The sequence below is a fragment of the Chionomys nivalis genome, chromosome 20, assembly GCF_950005125.1.
Source record: "Chionomys nivalis chromosome 20, mChiNiv1.1, whole genome shotgun sequence".
Classification (NCBI taxonomy): domain Eukaryota; kingdom Metazoa; phylum Chordata; class Mammalia; order Rodentia; family Cricetidae; genus Chionomys; species Chionomys nivalis.
Genome location: NC_080105.1, coordinates 4,826,216 through 4,848,169, shown reverse-complemented (window position 1 = coordinate 4,848,169; position 21,954 = coordinate 4,826,216). Strand labels below are relative to the sequence as shown.

At 50.5% G+C, this 21,954-nt stretch overlaps 1 protein-coding gene across 9 annotated transcripts in view; it reads right to left on the bottom strand.

Annotated features, from left to right (window-relative positions):
- Nucleotides 1-21,954, bottom strand: part of Myo9b (myosin IXB) — an 88,892-nt gene that overhangs the window by 51,415 nt on the left and 15,523 nt on the right. For all 9 annotated transcript variants that reach the window (XM_057753117.1, XM_057753118.1, XM_057753122.1 and 6 more), the window contains exon 2: nt 17,383-18,277. In XM_057753117.1, coding sequence (XP_057609100.1) covers nt 17,383-18,222 — 840 coding nt within the window. In that variant the 5' untranslated portion in view covers nt 18,223-18,277. The remainder of the gene's footprint in view (nt 1-17,382; nt 18,278-21,954) is intronic.

Genomic DNA, 21,954 nt, shown 5'->3' with positions numbered 1-21,954 from the left:
GCCCAAAGGGAAATTCCACCAAGAAGCCTGATGGTGGAGGACCATGTGTTCTTCTGGGACAGTGGAGGGCCAGGTGTTGTTCTGGGATGGAGAACCAGGTGTTCTTCTACAGCTGTGACATTTCAACTGAGCTAGTGCTGGTGACTACATGCAGGCCCCCAGAAGTCAAGCTCCTCAGGTCAAGAGGAAGAGTAAACAACCAGGAATTACCAAACATGTAGTAAGACCAGTCTCTTCTCCCCCACTCCCAGTCAGCCTCTGATCCCAGACTCAGCAAACAGAGCCAGGAGGACTTCCATGAATTCTAGGCAAGTCTGGGTTACAAAGAGATCCTTATTATTTAGAAGAAAGGAAAAAAAAAAAAGACATAAGCCCACGTTAAAGGGTGCATGGAACGGACACATCCATCTTGTTCTCCAGGGGGCTGGGGTGTCTACACTTGGGACAGCCCATTTCTCAGAGAAGTTGCCATGGTACCTCAGCCTAGAGTTAAGCAGTTGCTACAGATGAGTTCCCAAAATTGCTTCCACATCCCTTAGAAGCAGGGCTCACTTTTAAGGCACTGCAGACAACTTTCCATGTAGACCTCTAAACATGATGGTCAGGCCCAAATCTGGGGACAGCCAGCCAGCAATGCCACAGGGTGAAGGGGAGGCTGCTTTCTGGTTCTGTGATTACAGATGACCCTGCAGGCCAGGGTTTTGTCTGTGCCTGGTGACCTCACGTGTCTGGTATGTGTCTGAGTACGCAGCGACTTTTCAAAGCCCAGCTAAAAATATCCGGTTGACACTATGATATATAGAGGAGGAAACGCCAGCTACAGGCATGCTGCGTGGCTCAAAGCAGAGTTGGCCCAGAGGCTGAAGGGGATGGCGCTGGGCTATGGGTGGCCTGGAGGGACGAGCCAGCCCAGGGGTGGACACTCTGCTAATGCTACTGAATCCACAGGCCCAGGTAAGGTGCCAGGGCAAGGGCTCAGCTTTCACAGAAACATGGTTTTCATTCTTTCTAACATAAAAGACACATTGCTAATATTAGTTTGTGCACTGCTAAAAATAGATCCTGATTAGATCTACTGATGCCTCTTCGCGTACAGGTCCAGAGGAAGACAGGGCAGACAGGGTGTTGAGGGCACACAGTGGAGGCTGGGAAGAGTGCTAAAGCAGCAGAACCACAGGGGTGGCGGACACAGGAAAACTGCCCAGAAGCGAGCAAAGCAGGACCCCGTGCCTCAAACAAGGTGAATGAGGGAACTGACTCAAGTTGTCCTCTGACCTTCATATACATGCTGTAACATGCAGACTCATTCAACGGTACACACTTTATTAAGAGTCAAAGTCTCACTGTGTAGCCCAGACTGGCTTGCAATTTTTGATTAGCTGCCTCAGCTGGGATTATAGTTATGAGTTATTAGTCTCAGATTTAAACAAACAAAAAATTTAGATTTATTTATTTTATGTGTTTGCCCATTTGCCTGAATGTTTATCTGTGCACCATATGTGTGCCTGGCACACAGAGGTCAAAGTAGAGTTACAGACGGCTGTCAGCCACCAAGTGGGTGCTGGGAATCAATCTGGATCCTCTCCAGGGGCAGCCAGTGCTCTGACTGCCCAACCATCTCTCCAGCTCGACCTTGTCCCCTTATTTTTTGGGTCTTACTATGTAGTCCAAGCTGGTTTGGAACTCAAGATCTGCCTGCCTCTGCCTCCCAAGTGCTGGGATTAAAAGTATATACACCATACTGATCCAGACTCAGATTTTTAAAAGCACATTTTCTAGTGAGTTCAAGGCCAACCTAGATTACATGACACCCTATCTCAAAAAGAAAAATCCAAAGCACATATTCTGTACCCCTGCCTCACCTCACCCCAACACTCAGAGGCTGTGTCCCCCAGTCCGTGACACTCTCTAGCTCCCCCCTTAATCTTGACTGGTGGCCGGCCACTAGGTGCAAGTGGCAGCTGTTCCTCCAGACCCCAGAGACTAAGCAGTGCGTTTCCATGGCTGTTATGGGCGGTGCCACCTGCCTGATGTCATATTCTGGCACCTGGGAAGCGGAGGGAGGAGGACTGTGAGTTCAGGTAGCCTGGGCTATGAAGTCAAGACCCTGTTTCACCAAACAAAACCACAACAAAAGGAAACAGCCCAGGTGAAGGCGCACGTGCAGGAGGATGCACTCACCCCTCTTGTCAACTTCAGACCCCTGAAGCACATAGGAGGTGCTCATGGGAGGGCTTCCTCTAAGGAGACGGAAGGGGCCACACTGGGGGATGGGTGAAGTAGTACCACCCGAAAAACTTTGTTGTCCCCTGACTAGCAACTAAGTTTTTGCTTAGAAAGTTCTAGTGTCTCCCCTAGGTGTCTTCTGTGGCTGTGAGTGAACTTCTGGCTGCAGGCCCACGGTTCCTAGGCATTCTATGCAGTGCAGCTGGGGTGTGGGAGATGAGTGGGAGACTTTAAATATCTTCTGTCCTTTGTCTTTGATGAGATAGGGTCTCATGCAGTCCAGGCTGGCCCCAAGTCCTGAGTAAGCATGAATCCTCCTGCCTCAGCCTCCCAAGTGCTAAAATGACAGGTGAGGTCTACCCAGAATGACACAGGGCTGGGAGCAGAACCAAGGACTCTGCGGCTCCAACAAGTGCTCTGTGGCCTGTGCCCCTGCCCCTTATGGCTTTCTGGGATGGGTCCTTTGCTCTATGCTGCCCAACCTGACACTGAGCTCCTGCATTCAGAAGACACCCTGCCAGCCCTGGACGCGGGGTCACGGGGAGTGCGTCAGACCCGGTTTCCCCTTGCACTGACAGCTGTTGTGAAGGACCGAGGTCAGGTCACTGTAGTCAGAGAGAACCTGGCCAATGAAGGACAACCAAGGCCATGGCAGCAGAGGTGAGCAGCAGATGCAGGGACAGGAAGAGGAGTATCACCCAAACCTTCTAGTTCCTTGCTCCATGAAGGAGGAAGTGGAGGCTCTCAAGGGCCTGCTTCATACCCCACTTCCACTCAGAGGCCCTTCTGGTCTCTTCCGGCTAGGCCTCAGCACAGGCTCAGGAAGGCTGCTGGCCCCAAGGCCACATGACCACTACAGCTGTCAGGGATGTGGTTAGGCCGGGTGACTGTGGGGCATAAAGCCCCCCCACCCTCAGTGCCCCTGACCATGGGAGCCACCAAGTGTCAGCCACAGATGAAGTGGGAAATGCAGCAAGGACTCTGAAGGCCATGATGAATCCCTCCAACACGGACCAATTCCTATTCAAGAACACAACAGTAGAAAACCTCAAGTATGGCTGGAGAGATGGCTCAGCAGTGAGTGGGTAAAGTGTTTGCCACCCAAGTGTGAGGAGCTGAGTTTGAACCCCTAAAATAAAGAACTAACATAAAGCTGGATGCAGAGTGTGACCGTCTGAGTAGAGAAAGAATGTCCAGGCAGCAGAAACAGAGACCGTGTCTCAGCAAGATGGAAGGTGAAGACCACACCTCTTGAGGTAGCCCTGACTCATCCACAGGCACACACACACACTCTCTCTCTGTCTCTCTTACACACACACACACACACACACACACACACACACACACACACCCCAGCAGTGGTACAAATAACTACTGTTACAGGAGTTTACCATGTAACCCAGGCTGGCCTTGAACTTGCTATATAGCTCAGGCTAGCCCACAATTCTCCCTCTCTGCCTCATGGAGCAGCAGAATGGCAGGTCTGCACTAGCTGCTGAGTCCCTAAAAAAATCCTGAGACCCTGTCCATGTCACAAAAGGACATCTAGGCTTCTCTTCAGTTAAGTGGCTCCTGAGACTACAGAGAGGGAAAGCAGATGCACCAGCCTGGCTCCAGCTGTGCAGGCTTGTATCACATCTTTGAGGCTGTCTTCCCCTGCAGAGACCACGGCTTCCCAAGGCGTTTTCTCTTTTTTACAGACAACAATATCCCCAGCCCACACCAATGTTTGCTTTTGTAATGACTTTATAGATAGAGGACAGGCTCAGGGGTCATTCCTCAGGCTTTGTCCACATTGTTTTTTGTAACAGGTTTTCTCATTGGCCAGGAGCCCTGGGGGCTGGACTGAAACCCAGATCCTGATGAGGGTGTTGGGGATTGACCTAGGCCCTCACGCCTGCTGACAGCTATCTTACCAACTAGGCTACATACCAGCCCAATAACCACAATGTGCCTGCCGACTCTCTCCATGGTGTCCTTACAGCCAAGCCCCTCCTGTTCCCAATCGAGGGCCATGATTGGCTGCTCTGTCTGTGACAAAGGAGCCCCACAACAACTTGAGATGGAAGCGCAGGTCTCTTCAGTCACTTTGCCTGCTGAGCCATCTCTTGTCATGAATCACCATACCAATGCCTTAGCCACACTGGTGGCCTCCGTTACCTTGGAGAGCCCGTAGTCTCTAGCACTAGGCTATATACAGGGTGGGGCTTAGGGCTCATCTGACATGTGAAGGCCCTGGGTTCAGCACTTGGAAGACGGTGGCAGGAGGATCAGAAGTTCAAGATCATTCTCAGTTACATACTATGTTAGAGGCCAGCCTTGGCTTCACTCAAAAACAAGGAAAATTATAAAGCAAAGAAAACCTGGAATTTCTAAAAACAAGCCCCTCAAGGGTATAGTCATTGAGAGTCTAAACACTGCAGCCCAGGCTTGTCTCCAAACTCCTGGGTTCAAGTGCTCAAACGATCCAACCTCAGCTTCCTCAGGTGCTTGATAACAGGTGCAAGTCACTACAAGCAGCTTTGTCTACAAGCTAAAGGGTTTATTATGCATCACATGTATAGAGTCAGATGTGGTGGCAAAGACCTGTGAGTCTAGCACTTGGGAGGCTGAGTCAGGAGAATTATGGGTTTACAGCTACATTTGTTTAATGTGTCACCATTAAACAAACAGAACAGAAGCACAGTGCTTGTCCTGATGAGTTTTACGTCAACTTGACACAGCTAGTCATCTGGAAAGAGAGAACCTGGACTGAGAAAATGCCTGCATCAGACTGGCCTATAGGCAAGCCTATGGGGTGTGTCCTTGATTGATGATTTAAGTGGGATAGCCCAGATCACTGTAGGCAGTACCCATCCTGGGCTGGTGGTTCTGGGTCCTATAATAAAACAGGCTGAGCCAGGCAGGGGTGGCGCACGCCTTTAATTCCAGCAGAGGCAGGCGGATCTCTGTGAGTTCAAGGCCAGTCTGGTCTACAAGAGCTAGTTCCAGGACAGCTAGAGCTGTTACACAGAGAAACTCTATCTCAAAAAACCAAAAATAAATAAATAAAAATAAAGCAGGCTGAATAAGCCACGTGGAGCAAGTCAGTAAGCAGCATCCTCCATGGCCTCTGCACCAGCCCCTGCCTCCAGGTCCCTACCCTGACTTTCTTCAGTGATGGACTCTGATGTGCAGTTCTAAGTAAAACAAATCCTTTTCTCCTGAAATCACTTCAGTCATGGTGCTTCATCACAGCAGCAGAACCAAGAAGATAGCGGTGCACACCTTCAGCCCCAGCACCTGGGAGGCAAAGGCAAGTAGATCTGAGTCTAAGGTCAGCCTGGTCAACAGAGGGAGTTCTAAGTCAATTAGGGCTACATAGTGAGACCTGCCTCAAAAAAACAGCACATATTTTATAAGTGTTTTTTCTTTTTCTGTCTTTTAAAAAGTTGTGCTGTTGCGACCTACCTGACTGTCTCTATAGGGTGTGCAATAGCAATCTAAGATCCTGATCTACTTACTGGGGGAGGCACACTGCAATCACAGGGCAGAAGACAAGTTGCAGGAGTCGATTCTCTCTTTACAGGATGTGGGTCCCAGGGATTAAACTTAGGTCCTCAAGTTCAGCAGCAATCAATCACTTTACCCAATGAACCATCTTGCTGGGCCTAATTATTTCAAGCCCCCCAGAGTATTTTCATTTGTTGAGGTAGGGATGACAGGCACGCACCCCCTCCTGAATGACATGTCACCTCAGGACAATACCATACTGGCCGTCAACCGCGCCGCTCCAGTCCTGACACCTGACACCCCAGGCCTTGCTCCCCTGCTTCAGGAGCAGAAGAGATCCTTGCTCTCAACCTATACTGCCAAGAAGCAAGTGCTGGCTGTACCCCCAGCAACTGGGGAAGCTGAGGGCAGCAGAGAGGTAGTTCAACCAAGTCAACTTCAAGGCATATGGGTACAGGATCCCTGGGAACCTGACTGGGAAACTCCTGATGCCACTGGAGCCTTGAGGTAACCTGTATGCAGGTGTATCACAAGGACCCAAACTGGGCAGCTTTTAGAGGCTTCAGCGACAGCTATCTTGGAGATGGAGAGCAGGGCCAAAGGTCCCTCAAAAGAGCACTGCCACCAAGATGGGGAGGTGGGGAGGGATACTGTTCCCTGTGATCACTGCATAGCCTGGAACCTGCTGTCTGGGTCAGACTAGAGGAGCAGACAGGCTCTCACTAGCCCCAACAGCCTGGACTCTGCTACATGGATCGCCCTTCCCTGCAAATGCTGAGCAGACAAACCAAGTGCTTAGCTGTCATCACTCCAGCGGACCCTGGAACCGCTAAGGCACCACCCCAAAACTGAAATGTGCTGTCTCTGACAACAATGTGTGCCCTACCTTCCACTCCACAAGTCTCTCTCACTCTCTCTTCGTTTTTCAAGGCAGGGTTTCTCTGTGTAACAGCTCTGGCTGTCCTGGGACTCTATATATAGACCAGACTGGCCTCAAACTCACAGAGATCCACCTACCTCTGCCTCCCAAGTGCTGGGATTAAAAGCACGAGGTACCATGCCCAGCTTGATTCCTCATGTTTCTAAATGATCCCACATAGCCCAGGCTGGTCTCAAACCTGGCCACGTGGCTGAAGCTGACCTGGACATCATGATCCTCCTGCATCAGCTTCTTGAGCTGGACTACTTATCTGTGGGCTGCAACCTGCTTCTCTTTACCTGGTCATATAGACTCCAGGAGATTTGGGGCCACAGGATCAATGCTGGTCTAGTGGCTTCAGGAGTTCTGGTAGTAGGGGAGGAGAGGTCTAGTGGAGGAGGTTAGTGTGTATCTTTTGTGATCTGTCCATAATGGTTGTATAGCACGTAGGCCTTTGATGTTACAGCACCGTGCACTCTGGTCTGCATATCCATGGGAGTCCCTCCCCGACAAGACAGCACACTCTGGTCCCCCACAGTACTCACACAGGCCCTGTGCATTTCTTCTGAGACATTTGCTACTCTGTTTTGGGGATGATGCCAAACTTGCCTCAAATTCTTAGGCACTGGGATGACAGGCGTGCCCTACTATATCCAACTCAAGGAGACCTTTTTTGTGTGCTTACAACTATACCCCATAATTTCACTCTACTCTTAGATGTGGTCTTCCCAAAAATGTAACTTCCCCCAGGTCTGAAATAGCTTTGAAGGAGCAAAGGCCCTTCCCTCATTGGCTATGCAGGGGAGAAACTGGGAGGCTGCATGGCACAGGGCAAACTCAAAGTGCACAGCTGTCCCCTGGCAAGGGATGCTCAGGGCCACCCTGACCCTGCCTGCAGCTCGCAAGTACCTTTCCAGGAATGGTCCCAGGACACATACCTGTTGGAACAGTGTCTCCTCATCCATCCAACACCCTTCCTGCAGGCTAACTGCTGGTCTGCCCTCTCCCTTCTCCTGCAGATGCACTGGCTCTTGTAAGTCTCCCCTGTTCTCCAGCTTCCAATGTCCTTGAGGTGGGCTGGGTGCAGGCAGCCTGCTGGTTTGCCTCAGCTGTCGGGTAAAGGCACCAGAGCCAGGAACTCAATGTCCCAGTGACCACCTCCTCCCCAGCTGTGGCTAAGCAAGAGCCTCTGCCTCATCCTAGTGTCCCTGCTTTACCAGCCCTGGTTGTGTGACTGCACTTCTTAGAGTCCCAGGGGGCACATCAGACACTACAGATATTGGCCACAATCCCAGGTGCCCACAAGCTCGTGTTACTGTTCCACTCGTGTTAAGGCGGTGCAGGAAGGAAGTTCAGGGGTGCCGAAGAGGGAAAGGGACTCCTGGGCCTTGTGCAGTCTTTGGACCTGGTGGTCCCCAGGTCCTTGGCAGACAGAATGAAGGCAAGAGTGAGCGTTTCTAGGAGGAAACACAGTGATGGGCGATTCATAAGGAAGTGGGGCTTGGTAGTCAGCCCTAAGGTAAAGTGACAGCCATGCAAGTATGAGGACCCGAGCCCAGCACCTACTCAGGAAAGGCAGTGCTCTGTGCTCAGCTTGCTTTCCTCACTCCAACAGTCTAGGACCCAAGCCTAAGGGATGCTGCGGCCGAGCGTGGTGTCTTCCCACCTCAACTGCACAATCAAGACAGACAATTCCCACCTGATCCAGACAATCCCTCACCAAACACCATCTTCACAACTGATCCCAGACTGTGTCAAGTTGATAATTAAAACCATGCATCCCAGACTCCCAGTGGACGCCCATAAGCATGGGTGGTGCCAAACCAGACATTCAGCTGAGATGATCCTGCATACTCACTAAGCCATCAACAGTGAAACCTGAAACTGCTTATTTCTGGATTTTTCTACTCAGTATTTTCAAACTGCAGTTATCCATGAAAAACTGAAGCCCAAGAAATCAAAACCCTTTAGAAGGGGATGAATGTCATCGTCTGTAGAAAACCTGCACTGGGCTGCAGATACGGCTTGGCTGGCTGACTGCCTGGAGCTTAGTTGGTAGGGTACTTACAGCTCAGTGAGCACACTGCGTGCATAGCACTTACACGGGCTTCCATTCCCAAAGCCACATAAACCAGGCCTGTGGCACACACCTGTTATCCTGGCTCTCAGGGGGATGGAGGCAGGGGAATCAGGGGGATCAGGAGGATCCTCAACTATATTGCAAGTATGAGGCCAGCCTGGGCTACATGAGACCATGTGGAATGACAGTAAAGCTGATGGAAGTGGGGTGGGGAGGGGTGCAGGAAGCCTACTGACCCTCCTTTTCTGGGGAATTCCTGCTATTGATCTTCAAGCCCTCTTTCCAAGTCAGTCTAGAGACGCAGCTCCAAATCCCACACCCAGGACTCCTCCTCAGCAACAGAGAACATTCTGGTGGCAGGTGGATGGTGACGTGCCTGCAGGGCTTGGTCACATCCACAGAGGTGCAGAAGACGTGTGGCTCGATGCACCACAAACACAGTACCCTGAAAGCACTAAGACTAGAGGCTCCATGACACCTAGACACCCCTGTCAGCAGCTCTAAGCTCTGGCTCCCAGAGGAGCCTGACTGACATCTGGACACATGGTGGACAGGGGCCTGAACCCCAAACATGAACAGCAGGGAGGGGACTGAATTTGAATAAATGTGACCTTTGTGGGGCTTTCTGTACCCTGATGCATGTGTTACCTGCTTGTCTGGCTCCTTCAGAAACTGCAACCCAGGGGTCCCCTAGACTGCTTCCTGCCATGGGTCTGTATGTATCTGGTTGTTCCTCCATCCATCCCTCAAGGACCTCAGATTCCAGTCACACGGTTCCTTTCTGCTTCTATGTAAGACACCCACCCCCAAACACAACGCACACTAATGGTCTCCCTTCTCCATGGTGATCCTGATGGCCACAATGAGACTTCTGGGGACCCAGACAGGTACAAAGACAGGGCAAGGGTCTCCTGAGGAAGCAATCCTGCCCGCCCCATGGGTCTGCAATGACCCTGTCACCTCCCTGTTACAATCCAACTCTCCAGCTCAGCCCCAAACACATCAGGCCTCCCTGATCAGCAACATCCTGATCCGTCTTCCTCTCAGATGCCCACAACACCCATCTTTGTTCAAACTTTGAAATATTTCTATTTATTTTGTGATTGTGTATGTTTGTGTACACACATGTACACACATGTGGAGGTCAGAGGACATCTTTCAGGAGTCAGTTTATCCTTCCACCATGCAGGGCCTGAACTCAGGTTCTGGAGCTTGGCAGCAAGCTCCTGTACTCACTGAATCATCTTGCCAGCCCACAAGTCTAGGAAGCCTCACTGTCTAAGGTGAGTCATGGTCCTTGAACCTCAAGCACTCTGCTCTGTCTTGACCAAGGCCCACCAAACGGTTCCTGCAGCCATCTGAGACCACTGTCTGACTCCACCAAGATTGGTCCCTCAGTCACTGGTCCTGCTCCTGAGTCCTGCCTAGCTTTGATGCCTCTGCTCAGGAAGCTTGAGCCAATGGTCCTGCCTGCTTCTTGCCACCTGCAGCTCCCCAAGGCAGGTTGCCCTTGACTGCTGGTCTCTTGGTAGGCTGTGGACAAATGTCTTGTGGTACACTGGCCTCCTTTTCCTACTGCCCCAGGATCCTTGGGCGCTTCAGCCCTTAAGCCACCCTCAGGAGGCTGCTAGAGCAGATGCTGCTTCATGTGGGCAGTGATCCTACAGCGCTGCTCTGTGGGGACCCTGAAGAGCAGAGATTCAGATAGCTGGGGAATCTAACTGCAGCCAGCCATGCTAAGGAATGAAATGTGAACAGAGCTGGCAAGCAGAGGATCAAGGTGGGGGGGTCTGACTGCAGGGTGGAGTATTACTCAGCCATGAAAAAGGAACAAAACTCTTATATACCAACACACATTGTAACACAGATGTATCCTGGAATCATGCTTTTGAGTTGACAGAAGCCAAACCAATGGTCACCTGACACCTGCTGAATTCACATGAACCATATCAGGCAAAGCCAGAGACGGGAAGTAGAGACAAGAGGAGTGACAGTGACAACTGATATGGACAGGGTGGGGGATGGCATGTTCTGGGACTAGACTGTACAACACAGTGACTATACCAGATGGTTGTAAAATAGTTGATTTTGTTAACATGACACACCCAGGGAGAAGGGACACCAATCACGGAACTGCCTCCATCAGATTGGCCTGTGAAGCATTGATGAAGAAGGGCACAGTCCACTGTGGGTGGTACCATCCCTGAGTAAGCTGACCTGAGCTATAGGAAAAGGCAGTTGAGTACTGGATGTGATGGCGTATGCCTATAATCCCAGCACTCTTACAGTTCTAGGCTATGAGGAGAGGTCCTGTATCAGAAAAGAAAGGAAGGCAGGCAGCAGCCTGTGAGCCTGGGGTAACCAGTGAGCAACATTTCTCTGTGTTTTCTGCTTCAAGCTCCTGTCTTGATTTTCCTCAATGGCAGGTTGTAATCTTTAAGCTAGAACATGTCCTTTACTACTTGCATTGCTTTGGGTCACAATGGCCACCACAGCAGTAGAGAGCAAGTCAGGACAAGCCTTGTGATAGCCCCTGTGTCACTGTGCTGAAATGTGGAGGCAGGCTGACTCTGCAAAAGTGAGCCGGTGCTGGCTCACAGCTGGCCAGGGCCCTCTGGCCTGGATCACACTGCGGCATGAGCATACATAACAGCAAGCAATCAAGCCAAGCCTGAAGCCAGAGAAGAGACCAAGGCCCCTAGACTCCTCAATGCACAGCCCCAGTGATGTCACCAACATGGGCACCTGGGGCCAAATCTCCAAAATGGGGTATTTTAGAGGCTCCCCTCAGATCAACAGCTGCTGAGTCATACTCTTGGTTGACTGACAGAGACAGGGTCTCATAATGAAGTTCAGGCTGGCCTCAAATCCCTCCTGCCTCAGACTCCAAAAGTTAAGTGACAGACCACCATACCCAGTATATCTACACACTTTTTATCTGTCAATATCAAGCCTCTTAAACACCCCAACCACAGGGTTAGACACTCCCAATTCCAGAATCTGTATCAGCCAGGCTAGATACCTTTGTCTGAATTCTCAGGTTCCTTACATCAGTGAAGCTATGTGGTTAGGCAGAGTCAAGCCACCATACCCCATTAAAGCCATGTCCTACGGGCAAAGGTCCAGTAATCACAGTGCCGTGGCCCTGGTGACCAGCAGGGTGGGGATGGAGTTTGGTTTGCAGAGTAAGGATACAGAGCCTGGCCTTGAGCAGGAGGCAGCAGCTTCAGGACCCTTCTCTGCTCTGGAATGCAGGTGCCTGTGGTGACTACAGTTGTGTTCTGTCTCCCTCCCTCTCCTCTCCTGATCCGGCAGAGCCTGTAACTCAGTGAAGCCAGGGCCCCTGGGGAAATAGCCCCCGAATGTGGGTCCATGTTTCATTTCTGCTTTCAGAATCAGAACCCATTCTGGAAATACACCAGGACCGGCCAGGCTGTGCCCTGCTTCCCTGGAGTGAGCCTGCCCAATGTCCTGGGCATGTTTTAGGGTGAACCCCATAACCAGCATTCCAGGCTACTCAGCTAAACTCAAGGCTGTCAGGATTGCTGTGCCCAGCAAGAGTGACAGTCCACCAGGCTTACAAGTCCCCGAATGGTTTACTGTCCTTTTAGTTAAGGCAGACTACAGCCCACACAAGTGTCTCCTTTCTGAAGGGAGGCAGTGTGGGGGCCCTGTTCCTTGCCTACTGGAGAACGCTCCAGTCCTGCTGTCCCCACATCCTTTGAAATGGCAGCTGTCACTGGGGTATGCAGGGACACTGACTGACAGGCCCTTGTCTTCCACAGGCATCTTCCTGTTTTCTGGTCAACACTGCACTGAGGCTGCACCCAGGCCTGAGGAGGACAAGAAGGCCCAGAGACACCCTAACCTCAAAGCAACCCAACTTCTTCTTTTGGGGAGTTAAGAAAAAGTCCCTGGCTCTGCAAGCTGCATGAATGTTTGGCCTTTGCAGCCTGGAACCCTCAGAGAACAGGAATGAGTGGGGTTGGAGAGTCACATGAGTCGGATTGACCTGTGACCCATGTACCAAGGCCTGACCCCTGGCAACTGTGACCAGGGAACAGGGGCCTCACAGATACAGCAAACACAAGGTTCTTTTTTGTTAGTCAGTGCCTTTCATATAGTACTCAAAAGCTGAGGCAGGAGGATGAACAAGTTGGAACCAGCTTTGGTAACATAGAAAGAAAAGAAGGGAATCAGGTGTGGTGTGGTACATGCCTGTCATATGAATACTTGGGAGGTGGAGACAGAAGATCAGTAGTCCATGGTCATCCCTGGCTACATAGTAAGTTTAAAGCCAGCCTGAGCTACATGGGTACCTGTCTCAAAACAAAACAAAAAAAAAAGCTTTTAATCACAAATATACACCTCACCCAATGCACATAATTAAAAATTAGGTTGGGTGTGGTGGTGCACACCTTTAATCCCAGCACCTGAGAGGCAGAGGCAGGTGGATCTCTGTGAGTTCAAGACTAGCCTGGTCTACATAGAGAGTTCCAGGACAGCCAGGGTCACAATGAAACCCTGTCTTAAAATAATAAGTAAATAAATAAGCTAAGTTAAAATTTTCAAAAAGAAAACCTGGCCAAATTCTCTGCCTCCCAGGATGGCTATGGGCAGTATTCACGTGGGCAGGGACAGTGTCCGTTTACTGGACAGTGACAGGTCTCTGACACTCTGGTGTTATGCCTGCAGGAACACTCCTGACATGTGGTGGATGGAGGCTGCAATACTAGCTGATGCCCTCAGAGTACAGCTTGCCCACTCTGCAGAGAAGGACCTGGCACCAGACATGGGAAATGCCCATGCTGAGAAGGCCAGCTCTGAGCTCTGAGCATAGGAACCCCAAGCTGATGGGTACCCTGGGAAGCATGCCGACTCTCAGCCCCAGAACTGGCTCTAGTTCACCTCGAACCCAGCGAGGCCACCACCCTCCCCAGCCAGTGACTGCCAGAGAGAAGTGGTCAGGCTGCTCCATGGCTGAGGCTCCAAGAAGGAAGCCAGTGGGAGTGGTAGTTGGCTCACACCAGTGACTAAGCGCTTGACAGTGACGACAGCCAGTGTCATGCCAGCATCCCTAAGCAATTGATGAGGAGGCTGGCAATGGCTTCACCAGCTCAAGAGAAAAGACAGGTCCTAAGACAACTATGAAGTTGGTCATTGGTCCCCAGGAACAAAGTCGCTGAGTATCACCAGTGGTTAGTCTATAGGGGCCACAGTGGTTGGACCTGGAAGTGTGACCTCATTTGGAAACAGGGTTGCAGGAATCTGTGTTCTGTGGTTGTAACAAAACACCTTGGAATGGGAACCTCACAACGACAACAGTTCACTTAGCCACCTGCCCTCTTCATGGTCAGCTCCTTGAACTTCTGCCTTTTCGGTTCAAGGAAGGGCTCTGCAGGTTCTACTTGAAGTTTCCAAGTGACCAACAGCACCACTCTTGCCTCTGTTGCCATCAGTAAGGCAAAAAGGGCCATATGAACACAACCATCAAGATACCACAACCACTTGTTACCAAGGCAGCTAGTGCCCATGACGAGAACCACATGCACAGCACAGCACCGCTGCACAGGGTTCGTGTCGCGACACTGCAAAATGTAAAGAAAGCTCACTGTGCCACACCCAACAAGACCCGTCTAAAACCTACAAATGACTCCTTTGGGGATTTTCCTATTTCTTACGTCAGATCATGGCTCACTGTTGGTAACTGAGGCTGAGGGAGACTTATATTTGTGGAAGGGATAGTTGATCCACACAGATGGACTGATACAAGTTGGGAACGTGAGAATCTAAAGAGAACCTAAATTCTCTTCTCTCTTCAAGACAGGGTCTCATGTAGCCCAGGTTTGCCTCAAACTCTAAGCAGTCAAGGATGATCCTAAACTCCTGATCCTCTGGCTCCACCTCCCAAGTACCAGGACAAGAGATGCACGCCATAGCACTCGGCTTAGAAAATTTAATCTGCTACTCAGTGGTGTTTTGGATTTTTTTTCTTTTTAAGTTTATGAGACATGGGCACTGAACTAACTAAGGGTTGTGGAAGAGAAAGCAGAAATACATCACCCATGCTGGTGCACAGCTGAGTCCTGTGACCTCAGACAATGGCCTGCAATGATCTTGGGAGGAAGAGGAACCCAGATGAATGCAGCAGGCTAAAAGCAACTGCATCAAATCTGCAGAGCAAACAGCAGCTCTCTATGCAGGGGGTGGTCAAGAGGTCATAAGTCAATGGGGGCTACCCACCCCCAACTCCCTTCCTCCAGGGACCCTAAGGATAAAGAAGCCTTCCACATCAGGGTCATAATCCATTCTTGTTTGGCACTCCCAGGGTGGGAGTAGCCTTAGTTCAAGACACCCCAGGCCATAACCTCCTGTAGCCTTTTTGCCATCTCCAATGAGAATCCGGAACGGTCCTGCTTGGGGACAATGACAGAGAAGTCTGCCTGATCAATACAGACCAAATGTGGCCCCTACATTCCTGTTTTTTGTTTTGTTTTTTAAGATTTCCTATGAATTTTATTTGTTCTGTGTGGTTGCTTTCATGAGTTTATATGCACTATGCATACAGGAGTCCTTGGAGACCAGATTTCCTGGACCTGGAGTTACAGATGGCTGTGAGTCATCATATGGGCGCTAGGAACTGAACTCTGGTCTTCTGCAGGAGCATTAAATGCCTTTGACTGCTGAGCCATTTCTCCAACTCCACTTACCTTTTAATATCTGTGCACAGCTTGGGTATCTGGCTGCCACACCCCTGGAACTGTTGACCTCCTCTGAGACACTGTCTTTCCCTGGCCTGCCTGGAGCTAACCCCTTATTCAAGCGTCCCATCTCTGCCCGCAATGCTGGGATTACAAAGGTGCACAACCACGCCCAGCATGGGGTCAAACCTCTTTGTGCTGTGAAGAAAGCACTCTGCTGACAGCCACCCCAGCCCCACACAGACGGTCTATGGTCAGCTGGCTCTGGAGACAGAGCTGCAATATGGAGGATCAACTGTCAGAGGATGTTACTTAGTGAGGGGAAAAAAAGTGAACCCCCAAGTCACAAAAGGCAGAGGAACCTTAGGCACAAATGGATTAGCAAGGTAGGGGTTGCCAGGTGACGGTGGGGTTAGGAAGAAGAGCAGGTTTCCATGGAGGTGGAACAATGCACCACACTAAGGTAGTAGCCAAAGGTGTCACACTCATGTCCCCGTGCAGAGGTATGCTGCAGGCTTAGGGACAATACATCAGCACTGACTTCAGTTACAATGAGCACAACACAACAGCCATGAACCAAAGGCAGGAGGTGAGAGGCGACTTCTGAGAAGTTTGTTACCTGCTGACATGGCTTTGAAGAAAAAAAAACAAATCAGTCAGGTGGTGGTGGCACAGGCTTTTAATCCTAGCACTCAGGAGACAAAGGTAGACTGGTCTCTGTGAATTCAAGACAGCCTGGTTTATACACTAAATTCTAGGGCAGCCAGGGCTACACAGTAAGACCCTGTCTCAAAAAAAAAAAAAAAAAAAAAAGTAAAATCCACTGGCCAATGGGTGAAACACTTGATACCAAGCCTGATGACCTGAGTTCTATCCCTAGGATTCATATGAAGGGAGAACGATCCCCAGAAGGTTGTCCTCTGACCTCCACATGTGCACTATGCACACACACACACACTCACATACATACAAAATTAACTGACTTTTAAAAGCCTATTGAGCAAGAAGAGCTGGAAAGATGGTTCAGGGGTTAAGAGCACTGGCTGTTCTTGCTGAGGCCTCAGATTCAATTCCCAGCACCATGTGGCAGCTCACAACTGCCCATAGCTCAGTTCCAGGAGATCTGATGCCTCTTCCAGTTTCTGCAGGCACCAGACATCGACACACATGCAAGCAACCCTACCCCCACCCCAGACACACATGCACACGTACAAAGACACACAAACACACAGAGAGACACACACAGTCAGACATATACATAGAAAAGAAAAGGAAAAAAAGCTTAGCATTAAAAAAAGAGAGAAGAGCAGGGCCTGGGACCCAACTCCAGGGCTGCAGACGCTAGCCCATGCCCAGAAGGCTTGCCCGCAGTGACACATCAACGGCTCCTATGCAATTTGGTAAATGGGGACCTTGGACAGGAGGCATAAGGTACAGGGTCTGGCAAGGTTTTCCCTCAGTACAGCCTGGCATCATCTCCCTGATGCTCCAAAAATGTCCTCTGATATTTAACACGAGCTCAACCTGTTTGTCTAGGACCCAGAGGGCAGATGAACACCAAGGAAATTTGAATCCTGCCATTCTCCTCTCCTGCTCTGGATGCTCTTGAACTTGAGTTGAGCCAGAGGATGCAGCCTCCCTAAGCAAGCAGATCACTAGCAGCCTCTGTAAGTGTCTCTAGGCAAAATGCACAGCTCATGGCTCCCCTCACATCCTGAGCCTCTAACCTTATCCCAGTCGTGCCAGAGCCTAGACCACTAGGAGTGGCCGACACCCCAGATACACAGAATGTCTCACCCGATCCTGCCCTCCAAAGCCAGAACATGTGTGCACTTTCTCTGAGTGTGCTGCTAGGTATGGAAATGTGAGTCCCATGCAAGATCAGTGCACTCTGAGATGGAGACCTAGCTTCACACAGCTCAGTGAGTGGTGGGAAAACCCTGAGCTTCACCCCCCACACTCACCTCCAGCACAGGCCCTGCACCTAGGATGGTCCTCTCGACACCACTGGCATAGCCCTTCTGACTGAGTGCTGTGAGGCAGTGGATGAGAAAGTTGGTGCTCTGCGTCTTGCCAGAGCCACTCTCGCCTGAGATGACGATGCACTGGTTCACACGCTTGCGCAGCATGGCATAGTAGGCCACGTCTGCCAGAGCAAACACATGTGGCTCCAGTTTGCCCAGCTGCTGGTTCTCATACATCTTGACATACTTGGGATTGTAGATGGGCAGGAACTTGAAGGGGTTGATGGCCACCAGGATGCTACCCGCATAAGTGTAGATCTTGTGCTGCATGAAGCGCAGCTTCAGGTTCTGAAGCAGGTTGGCTTCAGTCAGTTCTGGCAGGTTACACAGGTCGTCAAAGTCGGCCTGTGGCCGTGGCAACAGCCCACGCTCCACCAAGCGCCGAGCGGCTGTGGGCTGCGCCAGCAGTTGCATGTGCACGTACTGAATGCTGCCATCGGCATTGCGCTCCTGTAGCACAAAGTAGTAGCCATCCTCCTGCGGGTGGTCGTCCTGGGCACGTCGAGGCCAAAGCAGTACACGGTGCACGGGCGAGTCGCTGGCATCCAGCACCCACTCCTCCCCGCCTGACTCCTTCACCTCCACCAGCACATAGTGCTTTGAGCCATCCAGGCGCAGGCTGGACACCGCATCTCGGATGACGTCGGTCGTGGTACTGTCCTTGGTGGCGGCCACACGGCATGAGGTCTGGCTCCCAGTGGTGGACAGCTGCGGGTAGATGTGCAGGTGGTAGGTGGCCTGCTGCCGACGGCCTGTGCTGCCAGCCTCGTGTCCACTCATTCTGTCGGCCTCCTGGCCTCAGCATGCCTCACCAGCGGGTGCGCACCCCCGGCAGCTGGAAGGAAGACCAAGATTAGCATGGTGACCACCCTGGCACAAACCGCGCCAGACCCACAACAGAACCTAGCAGGCAGCTCAGACCAGAAACAATCTGCTGGTCTTGAGAGTGAGGACTCAAGTGCTTCCATTTACCTTCTCTTCATGGCAAATATGGAACCCAGAGCCTATTGTGGGTACAGAGGGGAAAGATATCCTTGAGTTATGACACAGCATGAAGGCAGAAGTGGGGTGTGTGATTCTAGGCAGGGACTCCACCCCTGAGAGACAACCCCAGCCCCTCACAGGGAGATTCTAGGCAGGGGATCCACTGAGCCATGCCCTAACCCTGGCAAATATTATTTTTAACAAAATACGTTTACTTCTGTAGGATGCAAGAACAAGGAATGAGTAGATGCTGATAATAGCCTGCCTGGTATCTTGCAGAAAAAAACACAAATGCAGTATGGGTCAAGTGCATAAGACCACTGTGCACCAACCGAAGACAATGAGGCCTTTACTCAGGCCAGCAGGAGAAGCTGGTCTGCAACCCCAACAGTAAATGAAACATAGGAGGAATTTCTCTTAGGGAGCTGAGAAGCCTTAAAAGGGAGTAGCAACCTGAAAGAGCGGCTCTGAAGGATGAAGAGGAGTTTGTTCATGAGACTAGCCGATAGAAGGGGGGTGTAGTAGTCTTCACTGCATGTTTTGATAAATAAAGTTTTATTCCAAGGCAGAAATACTGTATGTGACCACTTTTGCTACAACACCAAAACAGCAAGGTCACAAGAGAGACCGAGGGCTGACAAGGCTGTAGTGTTTACCTCGCAGTCACTTCCAGATGTCTGATGGCCTCTGACTCTGCAGAAGTGTGACTCAGCAAAAGCCTAAAAGACAAGCAGTCGAGGGATGGCATTGGCACTGGGATCCTAGGCTGTGAAGCATGAGGAGGGACAAGGCTGAAAGAAGCTCCTTATGACAAGGTGACAGCAACAGTTCCCAGAAGCACCATGGAAAATGCTCAAGGCAGACAAAACACAAACTTCACTTCAGGTCTTTCCCCACGATACGAAGGAGCCATCTTTTGGTAGAATATGGATCACTTGAGGTCAAGGTACAGCTCAGTGGTGGGAAACGTCCCTGGTAGTCTTGAGGTCCTGTGTTCTAGCCTCGGGTCCCCAAAATAAAATATTTGGTTCAATAGATACAGGTACACCTGGTTGGCAGCACACACCTGTCACTCTAACTATTGGGAAGCTGAGGCAGGAGGATTTGAATAAAAGGCCAACCTGGGCAGGTCAATCTCTGTGAGTTCAAAGCCAGCCTGGTCTACGTAGTGAGCTGCAGGACAGTCACAGCTACACAGAGAAACTGTCTTGAAACAACAACAACAACAAAAAGTCACCCTGGCAACTCAGCTTGATTGTGTCTCAAAATAAAAAGTGAAGAGGGCTGGGGGAGGAGGTATGGCCAGAAACCAAGCGCTAACAAGGCTATGATATTTACCTCAGTCACTTCCAGTCGTCTGCTGGCCCCTGACTTTGCAGAAGTGTGACTCGGCACCACAAGTCTACCGGGCTTCAACACCCAGTATTTCAAAACAGCAGGAAACAAACCCTCAAACACCCAGCCACACACAGAGATCCGCAAAGATCTGAAGAAAACTTCACATATGCGAATCCCATGTAGACACTTCTTATCCTTACTCCAAGTCCACACACAACCCTGACACTGTCTTTGGTATTTAGGACATTTAGAAATGGAGGCAACAGAGCTGGCTCAGCAGCTGAGAACACTGGCTGCTCTTCCTTCCAGAGGATCCAGGTTCAGTTCCTAGCACTACATGGCAGCTCACAACCACCTGCAACCCCAGTTCCAAGGGATCCAGCACCCTCTTGTGGCCTGCTTGGACACTAAGCACGCATGTGGTACACAGACATATATGCAGGCAAAATACCCATACACACTAAATAAAAGAAAAATAAAAAAAATAAAGACATCTAGACATGGTTTACTGTCTTCAGGACAGACAGCTGGTGATCCTGAGGGTAGACATGCCTGCTAACACCTGACAACTGGGTTGGACCCTGGCACCCACAGAGAACCAGATATGTTGGAGCATGCATATAGTTCAGAGTTCCATAGTGAGACAGGAGCCACAAAGAAGCTCAAGGGCCAGCTAGCCTGGGGTACACAGTATCAGCACTGCAGAAATGGGAGAGAGTACCCAGAAACAAGGCAGAGGTTGGTTGGGGTGGCACACGCTTGTTGTTGTGGCATCTGTAAGGCAGAGAGAGGTTGGAGGATGAATTCAAACCCAGCCCCAGATATATAGTAAGTTGGAAGCAAGCCTGGGCTACACAAGATCCTGTCTCAAAAAAAAAAAAAGAAAAGAAAAAAAAGAAAGGAAAGGAGAGAAAACTGACTCCCAACAGGCCTCTGACCTGTGATTGTGAACCACGGGAAGAGTACACACAAGTGCAAACATGCGCGCACACATGCACTTAAACGTGTGCATGCTCACTCACACACACACACACACACACACACACACAGAGGCACAAGACATACTGTGTTATTGGCTGACTCCAGGCCACACACTTTTGTTGTTGCTCTGTTTTTAGCTTGTCTTTTCAGACAGGGTCTCACTACTATGAGGCACTGGGCGCCATGGAACCTGCTATGAAGACCAGGCTGGCTCAATTTACAGGCCTTCTTCTGCCTGTGCTCTCCCTATTGTGGACTGGGGTCAAAATTGTGCACCTTTTCCTATTGTGTGTATGCACCTGTGCCATGTGCACATGTGGGGGTCAGAGGACCACTTGCAGGAATCAGTTCTTCCTTCTACCATGTGGGTCCTAGGGATTAAATTCAGGTCATCAGGTTTAGCAGCAAGTTCATTTGTTTACCTGCTGAGCCATTTCACTGGCCCCTGTAAGTCTGTTTAAATGTTAAGCATCACTCCAGCAGATCCCAGGCATTCCCACCGCCCCCTTCTGTCCCCCCCCCCCCGTAAATCTCTCTGGAGAAATAAAGTGGAGGCAGGTGAATGCTACAGCAGTGTGGTCCCAAGAGCTCTGAACCAGTCAGCACTGCAGCATCCACAGCCAGAGGAGGAACAACTGCGGCACAGCACACAGCTCTGCCACTTCCTAGTGTGAAAACACTGCCAAGAGTACATACAGACTTGGCAATTTGTTCTTGGTCCTAGACCCAAAAGCACTCAAAAAAGAAACTCAAATCCCAGCAGACAAATGCACACAGAGTGGCTCGCATTACAAGGCAGAAACACACCAAATGCTCATCAATGGATGAAGGGTAAGTAAAATGTGGAATACCACTCAGCCGTGAAAAGGAAGGCTCCACTGGGACAGAACATGGGTAAAACCAGGAAACATGATGGGGCATTAGTCACCTGGCAAAGCAACAACCTAACATGTATGTAAAAGTCCTGGGTTCCATCCTCTAAAGTATAACCTGAAGGTAGTTGTACCTGCCATCCCAACACTGGGGCGGTGGAAGGAGGAGGATCAAGGACAACCTTGATTATGTAAGAAGTTTAAGGACAGCCTAGTATGTATGACAAACAAAGAAATAGACAACAACACTGATATCCAGTGTGTGATCCCACTGCAAGAAATGTCAAGAACAAGCCAATCAAAAAGGCAGGAAGAAAAGCAGAAACTGCCAGGGGCC